At 48.4% G+C, this 17,724-nt stretch overlaps 6 protein-coding genes across 6 annotated transcripts; 2 read left to right on the forward strand and 4 right to left on the reverse strand.

The window, feature by feature from the left end:
* Window positions 1–647: 647 nt before the first annotated feature.
* Window positions 648–989, reverse strand: N7509_012648 (pyridoxal phosphate-dependent transferase; the record flags this gene model as incomplete). The annotated part of the gene is made up of 1 exon (XM_056637285.1): window positions 648–989. The coding sequence occupies one exon, from the start codon at window positions 987–989 to the stop codon at window positions 648–650; it is 342 nt and encodes a 113-aa protein (XP_056483315.1).
* A 2,459-nt stretch (window positions 990–3,448) lies between these two features.
* Window positions 3,449–5,390, forward strand: N7509_012649 (GMC family oxidoreductase; the record flags this gene model as incomplete). Its single annotated transcript, XM_056637286.1, has 2 exons — window positions 3,449–4,032; window positions 4,058–5,390. 2 exons carry the CDS (start codon window positions 3,449–3,451, stop codon window positions 5,388–5,390), a joined length of 1,917 nt encoding a protein of 638 aa, XP_056483316.1.
* A 1,070-nt stretch (window positions 5,391–6,460) lies between these two features.
* N7509_012650 (major facilitator superfamily domain-containing protein) lies at window positions 6,461–8,249 on the reverse strand (the record flags this gene model as incomplete). Its single annotated transcript, XM_056637287.1, has 4 exons — window positions 6,461–6,845; window positions 6,917–7,460; window positions 7,546–7,942; window positions 8,007–8,249. 4 exons carry the CDS (start codon window positions 8,247–8,249, stop codon window positions 6,461–6,463), a joined length of 1,569 nt encoding a protein of 522 aa, XP_056483317.1.
* A 739-nt stretch (window positions 8,250–8,988) lies between these two features.
* Window positions 8,989–10,207, reverse strand: N7509_012651 (sugar phosphate isomerase/epimerase family protein; the record flags this gene model as incomplete). The annotated part of the gene is made up of 6 exons (XM_056637288.1): window positions 8,989–9,100; window positions 9,153–9,476; window positions 9,516–9,686; window positions 9,742–9,876; window positions 9,941–10,040; window positions 10,105–10,207. The coding sequence occupies 6 exons, from the start codon at window positions 10,205–10,207 to the stop codon at window positions 8,989–8,991; spliced, it is 945 nt and encodes a 314-aa protein (XP_056483318.1).
* Window positions 10,208–11,134: 927 nt separating this feature from the next.
* On the forward strand, window positions 11,135–13,415 carry N7509_012652 (transcription factor; the record flags this gene model as incomplete). The annotated part of the gene is made up of 5 exons (XM_056637289.1): window positions 11,135–11,274; window positions 11,330–11,557; window positions 11,587–11,927; window positions 11,983–12,014; window positions 12,063–13,415. 5 exons carry the CDS (start codon window positions 11,135–11,137, stop codon window positions 13,413–13,415), a joined length of 2,094 nt encoding a protein of 697 aa, XP_056483319.1.
* A 698-nt stretch (window positions 13,416–14,113) lies between these two features.
* On the reverse strand, window positions 14,114–17,343 carry N7509_012653 (putative beta-galactosidase; the record flags this gene model as incomplete). The annotated part of the gene is made up of 3 exons (XM_056637290.1): window positions 14,114–15,269; window positions 15,319–16,702; window positions 16,758–17,343. The coding sequence occupies 3 exons, from the start codon at window positions 17,341–17,343 to the stop codon at window positions 14,114–14,116; spliced, it is 3,126 nt and encodes a 1,041-aa protein (XP_056483320.1).
* Window positions 17,344–17,724: the final 381 nt, after the last annotated feature.

Below are 17,724 nucleotides of genomic sequence, written 5' to 3' on the forward strand. Positions count from 1 at the left end.
AGAAGAGGATTAGAATATTATGCAAGGGAATGGGGAAATTCCAAGCCTAAACATGAGGAACCAAGGGCAGTGAATGTCATAAATTTCCTTGAGCCGGAGGCGAGAGTTCTCCGTGGTCTCTGTCGGATTTTCTTCTAACCCCCCCCTCGCGGCTCCATATGAGAACTCATTTTGACTTCTGCTTCCATTCATGTAGATTCCTGGTATTCAATTACATAGGAAATATAGTGGACTTCGTAGTAGGGGGGACACTGATGTGAGTGAAGATATGTGTGAGTGTAAAATCCGAAGCGATCTGAAAAGACATGTAAGCCTGAAGAAAGCGAAGAGATATGATTCAAATAACGTCAATATTCTCTTTCTATTCAAGGTGTCACATATCAAGTTCTAGCAGGACATGAGAGAAATAATGACAGTGTGTGATAGTTTTCTGTGGACAAAGGAGACAATGACTGTGATATGGATCGATATTTGTGCCTGAGCCACCCGCCGCTTCAACATCAACCCCATATCCGAGCTCCACGTCAATGTCAAGTGGCAACGATGCGAGTGAAATGGTGCTCAACAGAGACCGCGTTGTTTACTCCTCCAGGATCATCCCGGCGCTCATCTCGCGGAGCCATCCAAACTTTCCAGCACTTCCATTTTCAATAATGAAATCGTTCCTCAGGCCCTAGCCGGTATACATCACAGATATCCTTGATATCTTTCTTCTGCCCGCTGTGAAATATCACGGAGCTGAGGCCAATAGCACGTGTTCGGCCGTCGACATACGGAGCAAAAGTCTCCGCATCAGCCTCGACGACGTTACCTGTTTTCTCGGATTCGGGAATCGTCGGAACTTGTCGCACTTCGAGTCCTGCCTCCCGAAGGGCCATCCAGCCATGTGCATGATTGGGGTGTTCGGAGTCCAAAATCGCCACGTTATCTCCCGGTGTGAATTCGATGCCACGGATAAAACTGTTCAGGCCTTCAGTCGTGTCGCGCATAGATGCAACGGACGTAGGATCGGCATTGATATACCGGGCGATCAGTTGCCGGACCTTTTCGGTGTTCTGCTGCCACTGGGGCTTTGGATGGGGGGAAAGCAAAGCTTGGGAGTAGAACTCGTTGATGGTGGCATGAATGATAACATTAGAGGGTGGCTGGAAAGAGGCATTGCGTTAGGTAAGGTTTTCGCGAGCGGCGAGAGGAACCAGTTGGCGAAAAACGTCGAAATTCCACACGTTTGACTTATGACGGGAAAGTAAATCCTTGGTCGTCAGGCTAGTTTCGTTGATCAACGAATTAACTGCGGAGGGTGCCATTTTGGGGGGAGAGTATGGTCAATCTAGCAAGTTGTCATTTAATTCTTCGCCCATAATTCACATCTCCTTCCACCATTTCTCTACTTTATATCCCCACAAAAGCCGTAGAATACAACATCTAACTCACTCTCCAACTCACTCAGTTCCCTATCGCTCATGTTCTTGCTCATCAACGCGGAGGCCGAAGTCCGTCGCTAGTGACCAATGAGAATTTGTTGTGGCAACGGACTTCCACCTCCTTTCCCCACATCGTGCCGCATCCGCTGACGAGCGTGGCGCGTCGAGCTCGAGGGGTCGCCTGATGATTTTCATGCCCCTATTGTTGCAATGAATCGATGGCCACCAAGAAATCAGAGAATTTGAAAGAACGCCATCGAACCCACAATTCAAAGAAGGGAATGGCGCAAAACAACAGGGGTGAGGTCGATTCTGACAGCGCGCCGATCATCTGTTTACATCACGTGAAATGCAGGGACCAAGAGCGACTAGGACGAAAATGGATACAGTACTTATCCGACATCTGAGAGGCGTACACTGATCTCCGGGATTTTAAGTTGTGCCAAGGTTTGATGGGAGAAATGACAGGAAGATTGCATTGGTACCAGTAAATCTTCCGTGATTGCCTGGAGTAGTATTTATACTATTTTATTAACGAGTTCTCGGTTCTCTAATCTACTACTGGTACTAATGCCCAGGTGCTTAAACCTTCAAGTTGGAAGTGATAGTAATTACACCTCCGCATATATACTCTTACAAATCGAATGGAAATTTTCAACATCATCAAAGTTGGAAAGCCTTGGCATTCCAAGGTGCTAACTTGAAGGTGGCTAGAAGCCCAGGATGATTTTCATAATCGGAGTTATGCCATCAATAGATCGGAAGAACGGAAGTACGCTTTAAAAATAGACAGAGGAGCAACTCGGCGAACGGCTCAAGGTACGCATTTCATCCGATCGGAATTCCGCTGATCATGAGAAATTCCTCTCGAAGTCGTGGAGACGGGATGCAACGCAGTGGGCCGACTCACGCCCGGGGCACCGTTCCGCCACACCGCTCGTGTTGATCGGGCCCAGCCCTGGGAGTTTGCCATTTACATAGTACGAGTATGGTTACTTCAAGCACATGGCGTATAGTGATTTTTGTCATGGAACAGGCTTTGGGTGAGAAATATTTGCCAGAGTTTCGCAACTAAACAATCCGGTCTCAATTGAAGGTAATATGTCTTTATTTTGGCGAAAACCAAACTGAAGAAAATATGGCGGACAAAGATCACTGCACGATGCAGATCTCGAGGGGCATTTACCGGAGGCACCGGGGTTGTTATGAGCCCCCGCTCGGTTGTCAATGGACAGGAAAAAGGGCTAAGAAAGCTAGTGGGGACTAGTATCAAGGTTCAACATCCCGGGCCGTCTCGCTACACCCACATCTGGAGCTTCAATCCATTGGGGCAAGATATGGGTCTAACGGTCGAACCAAAAAACTATCTCGGTCACTTCAGCTGATTCGGCCAAGGGGAATTTGGAATACCAAGTCTCCCTTGTGGAAGATCGTATATCATGAGAACCATGGAGCCTACGCCGCGCATGACACGATTAGATTGACAACCCATTCAAGTAAAAAGCGTTTGTTAAAACTAGGCACAGGCTGCAAGCTTAATGATCCTCTACATACTCGCAGATGCTCGTACGAGGAGAAGATGAAGAAAGAACCATCATGCTAGCCCCTGAAACAACTTAGCTCACACTGCCTTGGCAGACGGATACGAACGGACCTTGTTAGTCTCGATTATTCTGGAAAGGATAAACCGCCGATGCATTGTGTGGAACATTTTGATGATCAGCAGGGATGGCAGGTGAAATAAGTGGAGTCGGCATTAAACTATCGCCGATCGTTCGGGCAGTGTTGCTGTAAACGTGTTCGGCTAAACTATGAATGGGTGGATAACCCACGAGCTAGTTACCCCACTGCCGCGGCATGACAGCCTTCAACGGCGTTGGGCCAGAAGGTACGGAGTAGAGGGTACATGGAAATTATGCGAACTGGGTTGTTTCAGGGGAAAACCTTCGACCCCGGTATAAAAGCAAGGATTGGTACCTTTTTCAACAAACCAGTCGCTCTTTCAGTCAGTCCTTACCAACATTATGTTTCTTTCCCGTTTCGTCGGCCTGCTGGCGGCCACAGCCAGTGTGGCTAAAGCGGTCAACATCACAAATTATGAATATGTCGTCGTCGGTTCTGGTGCTGGTGGGGGTCCCCTAGCTGCGCGTCTTGCGCTGGCTGGTCACAAGACTCTTCTTCTCGAGGCTGGTGATGACCAGGGTGAAAACTACAACTACACCATCCCGGCCTACTCTGCCCGATCCTCCGAGGATGAGAAGCTTGCGTGGAATTTCTTCGTCAACCACTATTCCGATGAAGAGCGTCAAGCTCGTGACTGGAAGACCAGTTATGATACCCCCGATGGCGGACTTTACACTGGCCTCAGCCCTCCTGACGGCTCGAAGATGAAGGGAACTCTCTACCCTCGTACCGGTACCCTGGGAGGATGCACTGCTCACAACGCCCTGATCGCCGTCTACCCTCACCAATCCGACTTCGAATACATCTCTACCCTCACTGGTGACAGCTCTTGGACCCCGGATAATATGCGCAAATACTTCACCAAGCTCGAGAACAACAACTACTTGCTCCCAGGACAGGAGGGTCACGGTTATGACGGCTGGCTGTCTACCGAGACTGCCCCCCCTCAGCATTGTTTTGGAGGACCCCCAACTTCTGAGCATGCTTACCGGTGGTGCTTTTGCCCTCGGAAACCTCACTGACAACGTTATGAACATTGGTACTCTCCTGGCTGGCGATGCTAATGCCGACTCTAAGTCTCGCGACACCGACCCGGGCTACTACCAAATCCCCATTTCGACCGACGATGCCCACCGCAACGGTGCTCGTGAATTTATTATTGCTGTTCGTGATGCCAAGTTTGACAATGGCACTCAAAAGTACCCTCTCGATGTTCGCATGAACACCCACGTTACCAAGGTTGTCTTCGATGAGACCGTCACCCCTCCTCGCGCCACTGGTGTTGAGTTCCTGGATGGCCGTCACCTGTACCGCGCCAGCCCACTGTCCAAGTACGCCCTTGATGGTATCCCTGGCTCTGCCAGCGCCTCTCGCGAGGTTATTGTCTCCGGTGGTGTCTACAACTCTCCCCAGCTCTTGAAGCTGAGCGGAATCGGACCTGAGAAGGAACTCAAGAAGTTCGGCATCAAGGTGATCAGTGATCTTCCTGGTGTCGGTACCAACCTCCAGGATCACTACGAGATCTCTGTACAGGGAAAGATTGAGAAGGACTTTTCTTGCCTGGACAAGTGCACTTTCAGCATCCGCGACCAGGAAGACCCTTGTATCAACGAGTGGGAGTCTCCTATTCTGGGTGACCGTGGTATCTACTCATCCCCCGGTCTTGCCGCTACTATGCTCTACAAGAGCTCTACCACCGATGACAACTTCGACATCTTCTGCTTCGGAGGTCCTGTCAACTTCCGTGGATACTTCCCCGATTACAGCATCAACGCCACCGACGAGCACAACTGGTTCACCTGGGCAATTCTCAAGGCCCACCCCCGCAACACCGCCGGTACCGTTACTCTGCAATCCGCCGATCCCCTTGATATGCCTGAGATTACCTTCAACTACTTCGACACTGGTGTCGGCGACTACGACGCTGATCTCACCGCGCTGTACGAAGCCATTGAGCTTGCCCGTGACGCTTTCGATCGCCAACTTGTCAACATCACTGAGGTTCTCCCTGGTGCCGCCGTCCAGTCCAAGAAGGATGTCGAGCAATATGTCAAGGACGGAGCCTGGGGCCACCACGCCTCCTGCACCTGCCCCATTGGTGCCGACGACGACCCAATGGCTGTCCTGGATTCCAAGTTCCGCGTCCGTGGTGTCTCTGGACTTCGTGTCGTGGACGCTTCCGTCTACCCCAAGATTCCCGGTACCTTCACTGCTGTTTCCACCTACATGGTTGCAGAGAAGGCCGCCGATGAGATTCTGAGTGAGCTCAAGGCCGACTCCTAAGGGATATCAACCATTTTTTCTCTCATATGAAACAGAGTCAAGGTGTTATGTTACGGTTTCCGATGTGAACATTCATACTGTGATTTAATTGATTTCTACCCGAACATGTATATTTTAAAGATAATTCAAACCAACCCTTCAACATATTTTAACTTTCCTCGATTGCATACCATTTGTTTTAAATTTTAAGTAATTGAATCTAGCCTAGTCGAACCTCAAAGATACCAGTTAGTAAAAAGTAGGAGCGAAGGGTCGAAGTCAGTTCAATTTTTCTCAATTCCTCTCAACAACCTCGTCTTTCAGGCGCCCAAATCGCGTAGTGAAAGTTTATATCTATCATGAAAAGATAAAGGTCACGGAATTTTTCATCCATGAAAGCTACACCTGCATTGCGAATTTTAGTGACTTGATTAGCACCGTCAATTCTACTCGGTGGATGTTTCACGCGTTTCATGCGCCAAGGCGCGGTTGGAGAAGATGGAGCCATTTTCAGAAGCGAGGATATCTGGTCCATTTTTGAGATCTCAAATAGGAAACAAGGGGTTATCGATGGGAGAGGGGGAAGGGGCGAAATTGAGTCTTGGAGGACGGATACTTCCCCACGTGGGGGTTCTAGAGCCCCGATTATTTTCTCGGGCGTTTTGACCCCTCTATTCAAAAGCTTCAGCCTTCAATCGGGGAATCTCCGAATGCCGTTCGATTCAATTGTCATTTCCCGATCGAAGATACGGGCACCTGGGCAGGCGAACTTGAATGGGTTATGTCGTCACTCAAAATTAGATATGCACTGGCAATGTATTTTGCATTGTTGCCCAGGTGATGGCATTCAAGCTGCTATCATCATGATGATATATGGATGTTTAATATGGATCTGAAAATTCACCTACTACTGACACCTGTTCTTCCCTCCAATATATACTAGTACTATCCGCTCACGACTGATTTATGTGCCCAGGTGGAAGCTCCGTTCAGGGTCGAACAGAGAACAAGCACGGATAGGAGCCAAATTCAAAAAGAATTGATTTAAAATGGCATTAAAAGGGTAGGAGATGTTAAGGCGAGCTCCCAAACTAGTAAACATACTCAAAGTTCGGGTTCTCCTTATCGGTCAAATCAGCAAAAGCTGTGGCGTTCAAAGTCAACTCCGCCTCCCTTCCTTGCTCTCGCAATGTCTGTCGCCATTGTTCCTTCCGCTTGTTTTCCCAGATGAAGGCGTAGCGGATTACAAAAAACAAAATAAGCTCAAGACAATTTGAGACCAACAGAGATCCAATACCCAGGCGATATGTTGGTGCTTGCTCCGACTTGTAAAAGAAAGGACCAGCAATATTACCAACACAAACACCGAACCATATCATGCCGGAAACAATCATTTTCTTTGACTGACCACCAATGTTTGATGTGATGATTGAAAGGGATATCACGAAAGAGGCCTGGTATGAGCCGGTGAGGTAGCTATAGAATGAAAGAGAAATGGTCAGTAATCTGAGAAGGGAAATATTCTCGCAAAATGTATCGAAACTTACAAGCAAATTAACCGGGCAACGTAGGCATCGTCCGGGGCAAGAAGAAATCCAAGGCCACCTGCAATAGTTGGGAGCATGAACAGAGCCGAAACCCAAGTGCGACTGTTCTTCGGAAGGTATTGATTGATCACCGCCCCCAGAACGATCCAGATCACGACTATGACACCCTGGGGTATTCCGAGCAAGGCAGTATTAAGTGTATCAAACCCCAGACCTTTGATAACCAGTGTCGAAAAATTGGATATGCCGCCGTTCGGGATGTTGGCAACAAATCCAAGTAGAAAGAATAGCCACATTTTATAATCCAGATATGCCTCTTTTATTTGAGACCACTTAATCCTTCGCTGTTCTGCACCAGTCTGGTTTTTCCGCAGACGAGCAATCATTATGAGTTTCTCTTCATGTGTGAAGCCCTTGTAGGTGGTTGGCGAGTTGGGGAGTAGGAAAGCGAGAACAATGCCCCAAGCTGAGCACACTGCCCCAACAATGATAAATTCATAGCGCCAGGAGTCAAAGGCACCTTTGATGTTACCGATTCCGTAGCCTAGTTTAGAAATTATGTCAGAAAATCCACCTCGGAAGTAAATTGAACGGAAAGTCAGGCTACAAGTAGAATGTTGAATCCATACCGATCAGACCACCCCCAGCCACACCAATACCATTCCAAAGATAGTAGCCCGCTATTCTCCATGGTTGTTCCTCTCTGGTATAATATGTCGAGATATAAAGCATAAAAGCTGGGTCTGCGATGGCCTCAAAGGCACCCGAGAGTACTCGAAGAGCGGCAAGGGCCTCGAAGTTCTTGGAAGCGGCTTGGCACATCAATAATGCACCCCACATGAAGATATTGAAACTCAGATAATATGCGGGAGGTGACCTTTGCATGAGCAAGTTGGAGGGGATAGCCCAGGCAAGCCAACCAAAGTAGAAGATGCTTGACAGCCAAGAGTATTCTGCACCTTGAAGATGCAGAGAGTCCTTGATTCCGAAAATCGCTGCATATGAAAGGGTTGTTTTATCAACATACTTCAGAACTTATGGATCAGCATTGCAAAGGCCAATAATAGTATATAGCCAAGGGGGTACTCACGTAGAAGAAGTAGCATATGCCTAGGACAGGGATAATGCGCATGTCTAGCTTCCGGACAAGACGCCTTTCCGCATCCGGGTCAATAGAATCATTTTCAGGATATCTTTCGAGCGCTTCCAGGTAAATCTCGTCGTTTTCCTGGTCAATCACGGCTTTGACTTTCAAGTCGCCTTGTGCTGCATTGAGGTCTCGTACGTCTTCAATTGCCACGGAATCTGTGAAGTCATCTCGTTTAGAATCCATAGTTTGAGGGGTGGGACATTCATGTGTCAGAAATGATGATCGTTGAGAATCAGTCCACGCGAGGACTTGGGGTTTCCCGTTCATATACCGCGCTAGGAATCCTGGGCACGGGATGGCTTGATCAGCTATCACCCCCACGGCAGCCCGGGAGGTTGAAGGAAAGAAATTAGATGTTCATTTGTGGAAAATTTATGACTGAGGAAACTCAAAGCATACCCCAGACCGCTTCGGAGGACTTCCGCGATAATGATTGCGGGGAGAGTGTGCGGGGAAGTCATCCATTACCCGATCGGTAACCCCTTGCCCGGTGCCCCCACGCCCTCCGTCCAATCCCATTCCGCCAGACTGAAATAATGTATGATGGAATGGCTGGTATTTAGTTCCCTAGAGATCGTGGGGGTGGATTAAAGCAGACAGCAGAATTTGATACGCTTACTCTGTACAGCTCTGATATGAATAATTATGGAATTTTCTGTCTGTGGAAGATTCGACACCTGCCTCCATAGCGATGTTTGGTCCATGGCTGTTGTTGGATCTGGAATTGGGCCAGTGCTAGACATATATCATCTAATGTGGTAATGAATGGAATTTGAAAGAATGTATGGGGCGTTCCATCTAAGATAGACAAGGAAGTATCTACTGCAAGCATTTTTTTCAAGATTGCCATTTCTCATGAAGTCTAACATCATTTGGAGAAGACACGAATTTTCCAAGCCACTGGACCTCACTAGCCAAGCTCTCACTTTCTCATATCAGAGAAATTTGTGGAGAGCATCTCGAGTCGTTTGGCCTCGCTATCTGCAAGATCCTCATGGGCTTGCATGGACCCTATCGGATGGTATGGAAATGGCCTAACCGAATGTTAGAATTCTAGCGCTCATAGGTACGATCTTTTGATCTTACCCGTATTCAGGAACCCATGTAATGCAGGATCCAGAGCTTTTATACTGCTTGTATTCAATGACATCAAGCCAAAATCTCTCGAAAAATTCCCTTTCGGCGGCGAAAGCTGGATTCGCAGGCTCTGGGCACTGCGAGGACTGTGTGGTTCCGATACGAGCATGTATATGATTGACCTTATTCGATGTTAATGCCTGGAAATGGATGAAAACTGGGCGGCGTACATGGGGAATAATAGAGGCCAAGAGCCTGATGTCATTGTTCCCTTGATTTAGAAGGCGCTCGCCAACAACCACCCAATGGGAAATATCTGCAGTGATTTTTAATCTGCCTTTCGTTAGTGATAGCCAAAGTCATTTCACAAACAGTGGTATTGACTCTGGCACCTGCTGTAGTATGTCGGCCGCAACCCGGATATTGAATAGAGATCGCCTCCGATGGGTCTCATGACATATCTTCCCTTGAAGTCCAAACTCTTTATCAATCTGCAGTGTTCTTTTATAGAACTGAACAGACTCTTCAAGCGTCCAACAATCCCTATGAAATCAAGTCAGTTTAAAATCATCAATTTTGATAGCGCGGGTGCTCCCACGATCCAGATTGCGCGGTGATCACAACTGGTCTCAAATTAGAAGCAATTTCAAGCTGCGCCTTGTAGAAATCTATATGTGCTTCGACTGATAGCCCCGGTGTAGACCCTGCATCCTTTGGCCAAGATGAAAACATGCTACCAATGATTAGTCCCGCGGGAGAGAAGACCTGACCAGCACATCGAATGACTTGTTACTTACACCACAGCAATTTCAAGGCCTTCAAAGTCACAAAACTGGCGGGTATTTTCCAGATTCACGATTGGGTTGCCATCGAAGCTGAGATTCAGTTCAATCCCAGCTGTATTACATCAAGCAGAATGTCAGAACGGCCCGTCCGTCCAATAAGGGAGCGATTAGCTTACAGTATCCATGGAGTTTCCACTCTCTCAAACGACACTTCCAGTTATTTTGTTCTGGTCCTGGTGGGATACCCCAAGTTGACCTATATCGTGAGAGAAGCACCATTATGACTTGACTCCAGTGCGAATTGAAGGTATTTGGTGAGACTATGAAGTAGTTGGATAGGAAGGAACAGGGGGATGGAGGATGAAATAACAAAAAAGGCGCGGGTGCGGTTATAGATGGCTATAGCTGTAAGATGATGTGGCCACTTACTAGGAAGACTGACCCTTTGCCGTTAGTTGACATTTCACGATCCACATGCACCCAGGCAAGAAATACATCACCGCCCCCAGACCCATCTGCAAAGTTTCCCTGGTTTCCCTAGGCAAATGCCAGTCCCAAACGTCAGAGATGATCCTCTTTCTTCTTCTTTTTTTTGCGATAGTGAGAGTTGGCTCTTACGAACCGGATCATGAAAGATAAACGGTTCTCAGCTCAACCAAGTTTAAAATTATTATTATTTTATCATTTTCTTTTTTTTTCGAAACTGCTGCCCGGAGGCGGGAGTATCCAGGGGCTTGGCACGTCTTACTGGTTCGGAAAAGATACGAGGCTCCCTGCGAGCAGAGAAAAAATCCCCGCATTACATTTAACAAGTTCTCCAAGGAGACTCAGAATCATGAAAGTGGTGATGTATGTTCTGACTATCACTGCCTGGGAGTGAGAGGCCAGAATGCGCAAGAATTCGATATGAATTGCTGCCTGAGGAACCAACACCTCAACAGGAAGCAGCGGTCAAATGCGGAGTAGACTGGTGTTGCCAGTGGGTCTTCCTGGGGAAATCGAGTGGCGTTCAAATCTCGGGAGGTTTGCCCGACAAGTTGGAGAGTCACGATTCAAGGGGCCCGATCGGAGGGGTTGGTACGAGGAAATCACGTGAAGTGACGGTACTGAGAATGTGGAGAGAGCCTCCCTACCTACAGAAAGTCCACTCGTATATATGCTCAGTCTCACTGATCCTGTCCAGTGCTGTCCCGAGATATCTCCGGTATGGACCCAGGCGAACCTGGCCAAGACCTTGGCATCACATTCCAGCCGTCACAGCCACCGGTGCCATTGCAACCTCGACCAAATCCAAGTCGCCAAAGAGATAAGCCACAGCTCTCCTGCAATCCCTGTCGGCGCCGCAAGTAAGAGTCTTGGCAATCTCAACTAGTTAGGGCTGAAGAGTTGATACGATTTTAGATCACGATGTGACCGTCAGCAGCCATGTTCCTGCTGCTCTTCGCGTGGCCAAATATGCACCTATGTGGACGGCCAGGGCCTGCCGGTTTCTTCAAACCTTTCGGAACCACGTGCAGTTCATGACCGTTTGGTACAACTGGAGCGATTAGTAGTCTCACTGATGGCCGACTCTGGAAGCAAAGCTCCTGCTAACTCGGTTCCTGAAGTAGCTACCCAGTCCCAGACAAAGTATGCTCCCTCTGATGGTACGATCATAGAAGCGGGGATGGGAGTACCGAGTGTGGCAGTATGCGTATCAGTGAGTCGGAGGTTAGCTACGTGGGACGTGATCACTGGGCGATTCTCCGTGATGGGATTGCAGATCTCAAGATTCACCTTGACCGTGAGGAGCAGCTTCGACTCGCGAATACACCACCAAATCATGCCACTGATGAGCATGGGAGCACCTTTGCACAGCCTAAATCTGGATATGCGATGCTTCTGTATGGAGGTCGTCGATTACTTTCTCGAGAAGAGATTCTTTCAAAGTTACCCCCAAAAGCGGTGGTCGATCGCTATGTATCTCGATATTTTAACTACCTGGACCTTGTTTCGTCATGTGAGTTTGCTATCCTACTTCAATTGGAGATGTCCTAACTTCGATTCCGATATAGCCGCTGTCCATGGTCCAAGCTTTCTACGCGAGGTAAGGTCATATGGCCAGTTCTTCGAGAATATGCACTAACTGCAGCAGTATGAGATATTTTGGAACGATCCGTCAACAGTACCGATCATGTGGATTGGGCTCCTGTTCAGCATTATCTGCCTTGGGTGCCTAGTATCCGGCAAAACGTCCGAGCAGAATACGGAAGATTTCTCACTTCAGGTCGACCTTTACCGGGAAAGAATTGTCCAGTGTCTGATTCTGGGGGAATATACAAGATCCGGTCCATGCGTTTTGGAAACAGTAATTAACTACACATACGCCGAGTTCTACATTCGAACCGATGCCGACAAGGATATCTGGTTTCTGTTGGCCTTGGAGGTTAACTTAGCCATGCGAATGGGCTATCACCGTGACCCTAATCACTTCCCCGGTATTTCACCATATCAAGGGGAGATGCGTCGTCGATTATGGGTCATAATATTGATGTCCGACATAACTATCTCGAGCCAAATGGGCATGCCACGGATGATTTCGGACTCCAAATGGGATACTATGGAGCCACGAAATCTGAACGACACGGATTTCGATGAGCGAACGACCGATTTGCCTCCATCCCGCCCACTCACCGAGTACACCAGTTCACTTGGAATAATTGCGATGAGGCGTGTTATGACCGCACTGGGGGCTGTGGTCGAGCTGGCAGACGGAGTAAAACCTTGCAGCTATCCAGATGTGATGCGCATCGACGCCGCCCTCCAACAGGCAGCAGCAAGTATCCCCCCGCCGCTGAGGCCAAAGCCCATGGCGGCGAGCCTGACCGACCCTCCGCAGATAATCATGTCTCGGTTGTTCCTATCCCATCAGATCTATCAGGGACAGATTGCGCTGCATCGCCGCTTTATCTGCTCAAAGTATCGTGATGCGGAAGGCAACCCAGCTTCACACTCGCACAAAGTTTGTTTTGAAGCTTGTCTCGGTACCTTGGATATTCAACACTTGGTTGATGAAGAGACCGGGCCAGGGGGGCAACTTTCTACAATGGGATTGCGAGCAGACGCACTAATGCATCATCAATTTCTCACCGCAACGATGATTCTCTGCACAATGCTCCATGTCGCACATCCAGTGCAACGGGGCTCAGATATCCGCGGGGCACTCCAAAGATGCCGAAACGTTTGGATGAAAAGGAGCGATACCTCGACAGATGCACGAAAGGCGGCCGATACCGTCACCTTCGTCCTGGACAGGTCAACTGATAGTCAAAATTATGGGACTCCATCGAGTCAAGCTGTTAAAAAGCATGGTGGTAGTGATCCCCAGACCAACGATGGTCACTTGGATGATGAAGACAACATCAGATCGGTGCTGTCTGAAGAAGTGATGTGGCCAGTCGATATTGGTTCTTTTAATCGTGGGTCTCGGTCTCCCCATCCCTGCTAATTGCTACTAAATTTCGATCTAATCATACTCTAGCTGAGAATTTTGTTATGCCTAATTCTTTTGGCAATTTTCCCCTACCGGGACAGCAAACACAGGACTTCCAGCAATTTCAAAATTTTGATGCCGACGCCGATCTTATGGAAAGGCGAAATTATGAATGGATGTCAATGAATTGGTCTCATAGATAGCGGGCCTTATGCGTCGAGATATTGGATCCTCAAACCAAAAAAGCAAAACAAAATCATGGCCTATTCACATTCAAGGGAATGTATATCGCTGTTGCCTGTTATATTTTCCAAAGGGTATTCTGATGTTACTTGAGAACTGAATGGCCGACATACGCCGTATAATATGGAACTTAATTATTTAAAGCACTCTGGGCTCTTTTTGATCAGGAAAAATAACTCAGGATTCATCGTATCCATGGATTTAGATCCCGCCAGATTCCGGGCACCTTTGCTGCTGTCGTCCTTTGGTGTAGACCCTGACAAAGAGCCTTTTCGCTTTGACATAAGAGACGCCCGGTCGAGAAGGCAAAAAGGCGACCGCATGATGGATGTCCTGGCTAACATCCGAACACATAAATTCCGATAATTCCGATAATTCTGATGAAAAGGATGTAAAAGGTTGTTTTTGAAATCTAGGTTTGATTTGTAGTCATTCTGATTCTAAAGGGATTCGCAAAACATTCTCTCAACTCAAAACCCGTCACTGAAAAAAGGAACCAGAGTAAATCTAAACTCCCTCTCTTCACAAGCGACGAGATACTTGTCCAGAGTAGTCGGCCCACAAGCACCAGTACCCACTCCGCTACATTCAGCGTCAAGTCGCACATGAACCGTTTTTCCAGGAGCAAGATCGCACGGGTGCCTTGCTGATTCAATCTGCTTTGCACTGTAACGAGACGCGGCCCAGTGAAAATGGACTGTAGGGTCCTTGTCTGTATGCACAGAGTCTCTGAAAATCTTGATACCCCAGCCGCGATTATCGCTCAGCTGCAACCAACGGGTCTCGGATCGGTTTCCACCCTCCTGGGGAACTTCATATGGCGTGTGAAGCTGTTCAGTGCTCGCCTTGTATATTCCAAGCTTTTGAGATCGTTTCTTGTCTGGATAAGACTCCCCGGGTCCTAAACCAAACCATTTGGCGTTGTCCAATTTGTCGGTGAGACGCAAGTCCAAACCCAGTCGTGGCAGATCCAAAGGAATGGATCCTTGAGGCTTCACATGCGAGGCCACAGAAAGTTTGCCATCTCCAGTAACAGTATAGGTGGTTGTCACTTGGAAACCCCATGCAAGAACAGGTGGACCAACCCAGGCTTCCGTCAATATTTTCACAGAGTCGCCCTCAACTTGAGAAGCCTTGGTGCTTCGGAGCTGGACTCTCATGTCGTTCAGTCCATATCTTTTCCTTTCTTCGAGATCTGATGACATGGTATCATTGTCGGTTGGAGGTCGCCAAAATCCCGGGGTTAATGCAGTGGCTGTTTTGAGATCAGGATCCAGAAGCTGGTGCCCCTTAGAGGTCCAGCTTGTCAAGCCACCAGTGGAGCGTGAAAGGCAGATCTCAAAATCTGGCCCTGTCACACTGTAGCTTGAACGGTTGGAGCTAAGCTGAATAGGGAACCGAGGAGAAAGAGAAGGGCCGATCGAAGATATTTTGAAAGGGTGTTGAAACCAAGCAACCTCGTGGCCACTCGGGGCCCAGGTAGTAGATTGGATGTTCTGAAAGCTGACAGTGAGCCAAATTTCACCCTCGGGAAGACTCGGTAGATCCTGAGCAAACTCGATATTTGCACTCTGTCCAGCCTTCACGGAAGGAACCTTGAGACTACCGGTGGATATAATGGTTGTCCTGCGTTTTCTGTTAGCTTGGTTTCAAAAACCTCAATGTGGATTCTTACTCTTCCCCGAGCGATTCAATGCGATATAAGGCCTGAAGATGCTCTAGCTCCGTGAAGTCGTATCTATTCTCAATGGAGATCGACCCGTTGGCGTAAGAGGCGTGCACCGGCGAGTAGGCCTTCTGTAGCTCAATGAGGCCAGGGGTCGGAGTATGGTTGCTAAAACATAGCCCATCCATAACAAAAATACCATCATTGGGGAAATCGTCAAAGTCACCACCATAGCCGTAGAAACCTCGCTCTTCATCCCAGAGACCGTGGTTTGCCCATTCCCAGATCCATCCGCCTTGCAGTCGTCGATGGGTTCGGAAAGCTTCCATATACTCTTCCAATGCACCTGGTGCATTTCCCATTGCGTGGCCATACTCGCAGAGTACGATTGGTTTTTTGAATTCATCACCCTCTGCGACAGCCAATTTTTCAATCCGTTTGACAGAGGGGTACATGTAAGAGAACATGTCGGCGGACTGTGCCTCCGGGTCGCCCTCGTAGTGAATCGGTCTGCTCGGATCGGTAGACTTGATATAGTCATGCATCGCTTGATGATTCTGGCCGTAGAATGCCTCGTTTCCGAGAGACCAAATCACGATACAAGGATGGTTTTTGTCGCGCTGGACCATTTGAATAGCACGATCCAAGTACGCATCCTTCCACTCGGGGTTGTTGCTAGTGTATTGAGCGGCCTTCTCAAAAGTCAGCTTCTTGCGTTCCTCGTAGTCCATTGATTCTGGAATATCGAGAGGCCGTGCGACCGCATCATAAAATCCGTGACATTCCAAATCCGCTTCATCCATTACCCATAACCCAAGCTCGTCACAAAGCTCGTATAACCGAGGGTGCGATGGATAATGACAGCATCGCAGAGAATTGAGGTTATGACGTTTCATGATAAGGAGATCCTCACGCAGGAATGACAGGGGCACAGCACGACCGAACTGAGGGTGGTGGTCATGGCGGTTGGCACCGCGGAAGAGGATTGCCTTGCCGTTGACGGTGATATTTCCTTTCTTTATTTCAACCTGGCGGAATCCAACACGATGATGTATCTTCTGGACAGTTGTCCTATCCGACGAAGTGTGTAGACTGATAGTGAGATCGTAAAGATACGGTGTCTCTGCGGTCCATTTCTCGGGGCGCTTCACCGGAATTTCCAATATCGCATCCCCATCGTCGACCTGTGACACACTTGCAGAACCGATGACACCATGTGACCCTTTTCGATCGCTAAGTGTCGCTTCCAAGACCACGGGCTCGGTAGTTGTAAGGCGGACTGTGATTTTAAGAACAGCGTCCTCGTAGGATTCATCGAATTCGGTTTTCGCGAAGAAGTCTTCAATCCGCGCAGCGGAAGGAAATGCAAGTAGGTTTACATCGCGAAAGATTCCTGGGATATAGTTAGCTTCCAGCAAGTGTGTCTGAATTCTGTGAAGAAAACATACCCGAAAGCCACCACTGATCTTGATCCTCGATGTACGATCCATCTGACCACTGGTAAACACGCACGACAAGATCGTTTTTCCCCTTCCGATCAACGAACTGTGAGATGTCAAACTCGGCTGGATTGCGGCTACCCTGTGCATATCCGACTTCATGTCCGTTCACCCAGAGATGGTAGGCGCAGTCTACCCCATCGAATCGGAGCCGCAGTTGCGCAGATGGGTCCCAATCAGGCGGCACGTCGAAAGACCTCCGATATGTACCTGTCGGGTTTTGGCTAGGGACACGAGGTGGGTCACAAGGAAATGGAAAGATGGTGTTTGTATAGTTCGGTCTTCCATGGCCTTGTAGCTGCCAGTGACCAGGAACCGAAATAGTTGTCCATTGCACCGATTCAGACGGCGTGTCGCTCTTCTTGTCATTAGAAACTTCAGGGGCCAATAATGGCGACAACGCGTAATTAAAGTCCCATCGGCCGTTCAGCGACAGTGATGTTTGTGGAAGAAAGTATGCGCGAGGGGGGAGTTTGTTTCGCTGGAAGATGCGCGGGTTCTCCCAGTCGCAGGTGCTGCTATCAGCCTCGGACATGGTGTGATCGACAATTCAAGAAAGAAAAGGCTGAAATCACAACTCTCCCTTTGTGAGATAAATTCCCGCAAATAATTTCTCTCTGCTCTTTTGTGTCAGCGGCAGTCGGGTTCTTAAATGGTATCCGTCCAACTACCAAGACAAGGACCCGCAAATTGAAGGGGAAGAAAAAAAAAAAAAAACACAGATCATCAGTCGTGCGGGGATCGTGGAACACGTTGTGATTACCCCTCCCTGCTACTAGTACGATGCATCGTGGACTGTCACGGCATATTGGGCTCATCTGGACACGATGCTTGCATTTGGTGCTCATGCGATCCGTGATTCGCGGACAATCGTCTTGTGCACATGTTGAGATGCTAGCTGCTTTGCCGAGAGCCT

This window comes from Penicillium cosmopolitanum (assembly GCF_028827165.1).
Source record: "Penicillium cosmopolitanum strain IBT 29677 chromosome Unknown utg000011l:1.0-3548175.0:1.0-3550911.0, whole genome shotgun sequence".
Lineage (NCBI taxonomy): Eukaryota > Fungi > Ascomycota > Eurotiomycetes > Eurotiales > Aspergillaceae > Penicillium > Penicillium cosmopolitanum.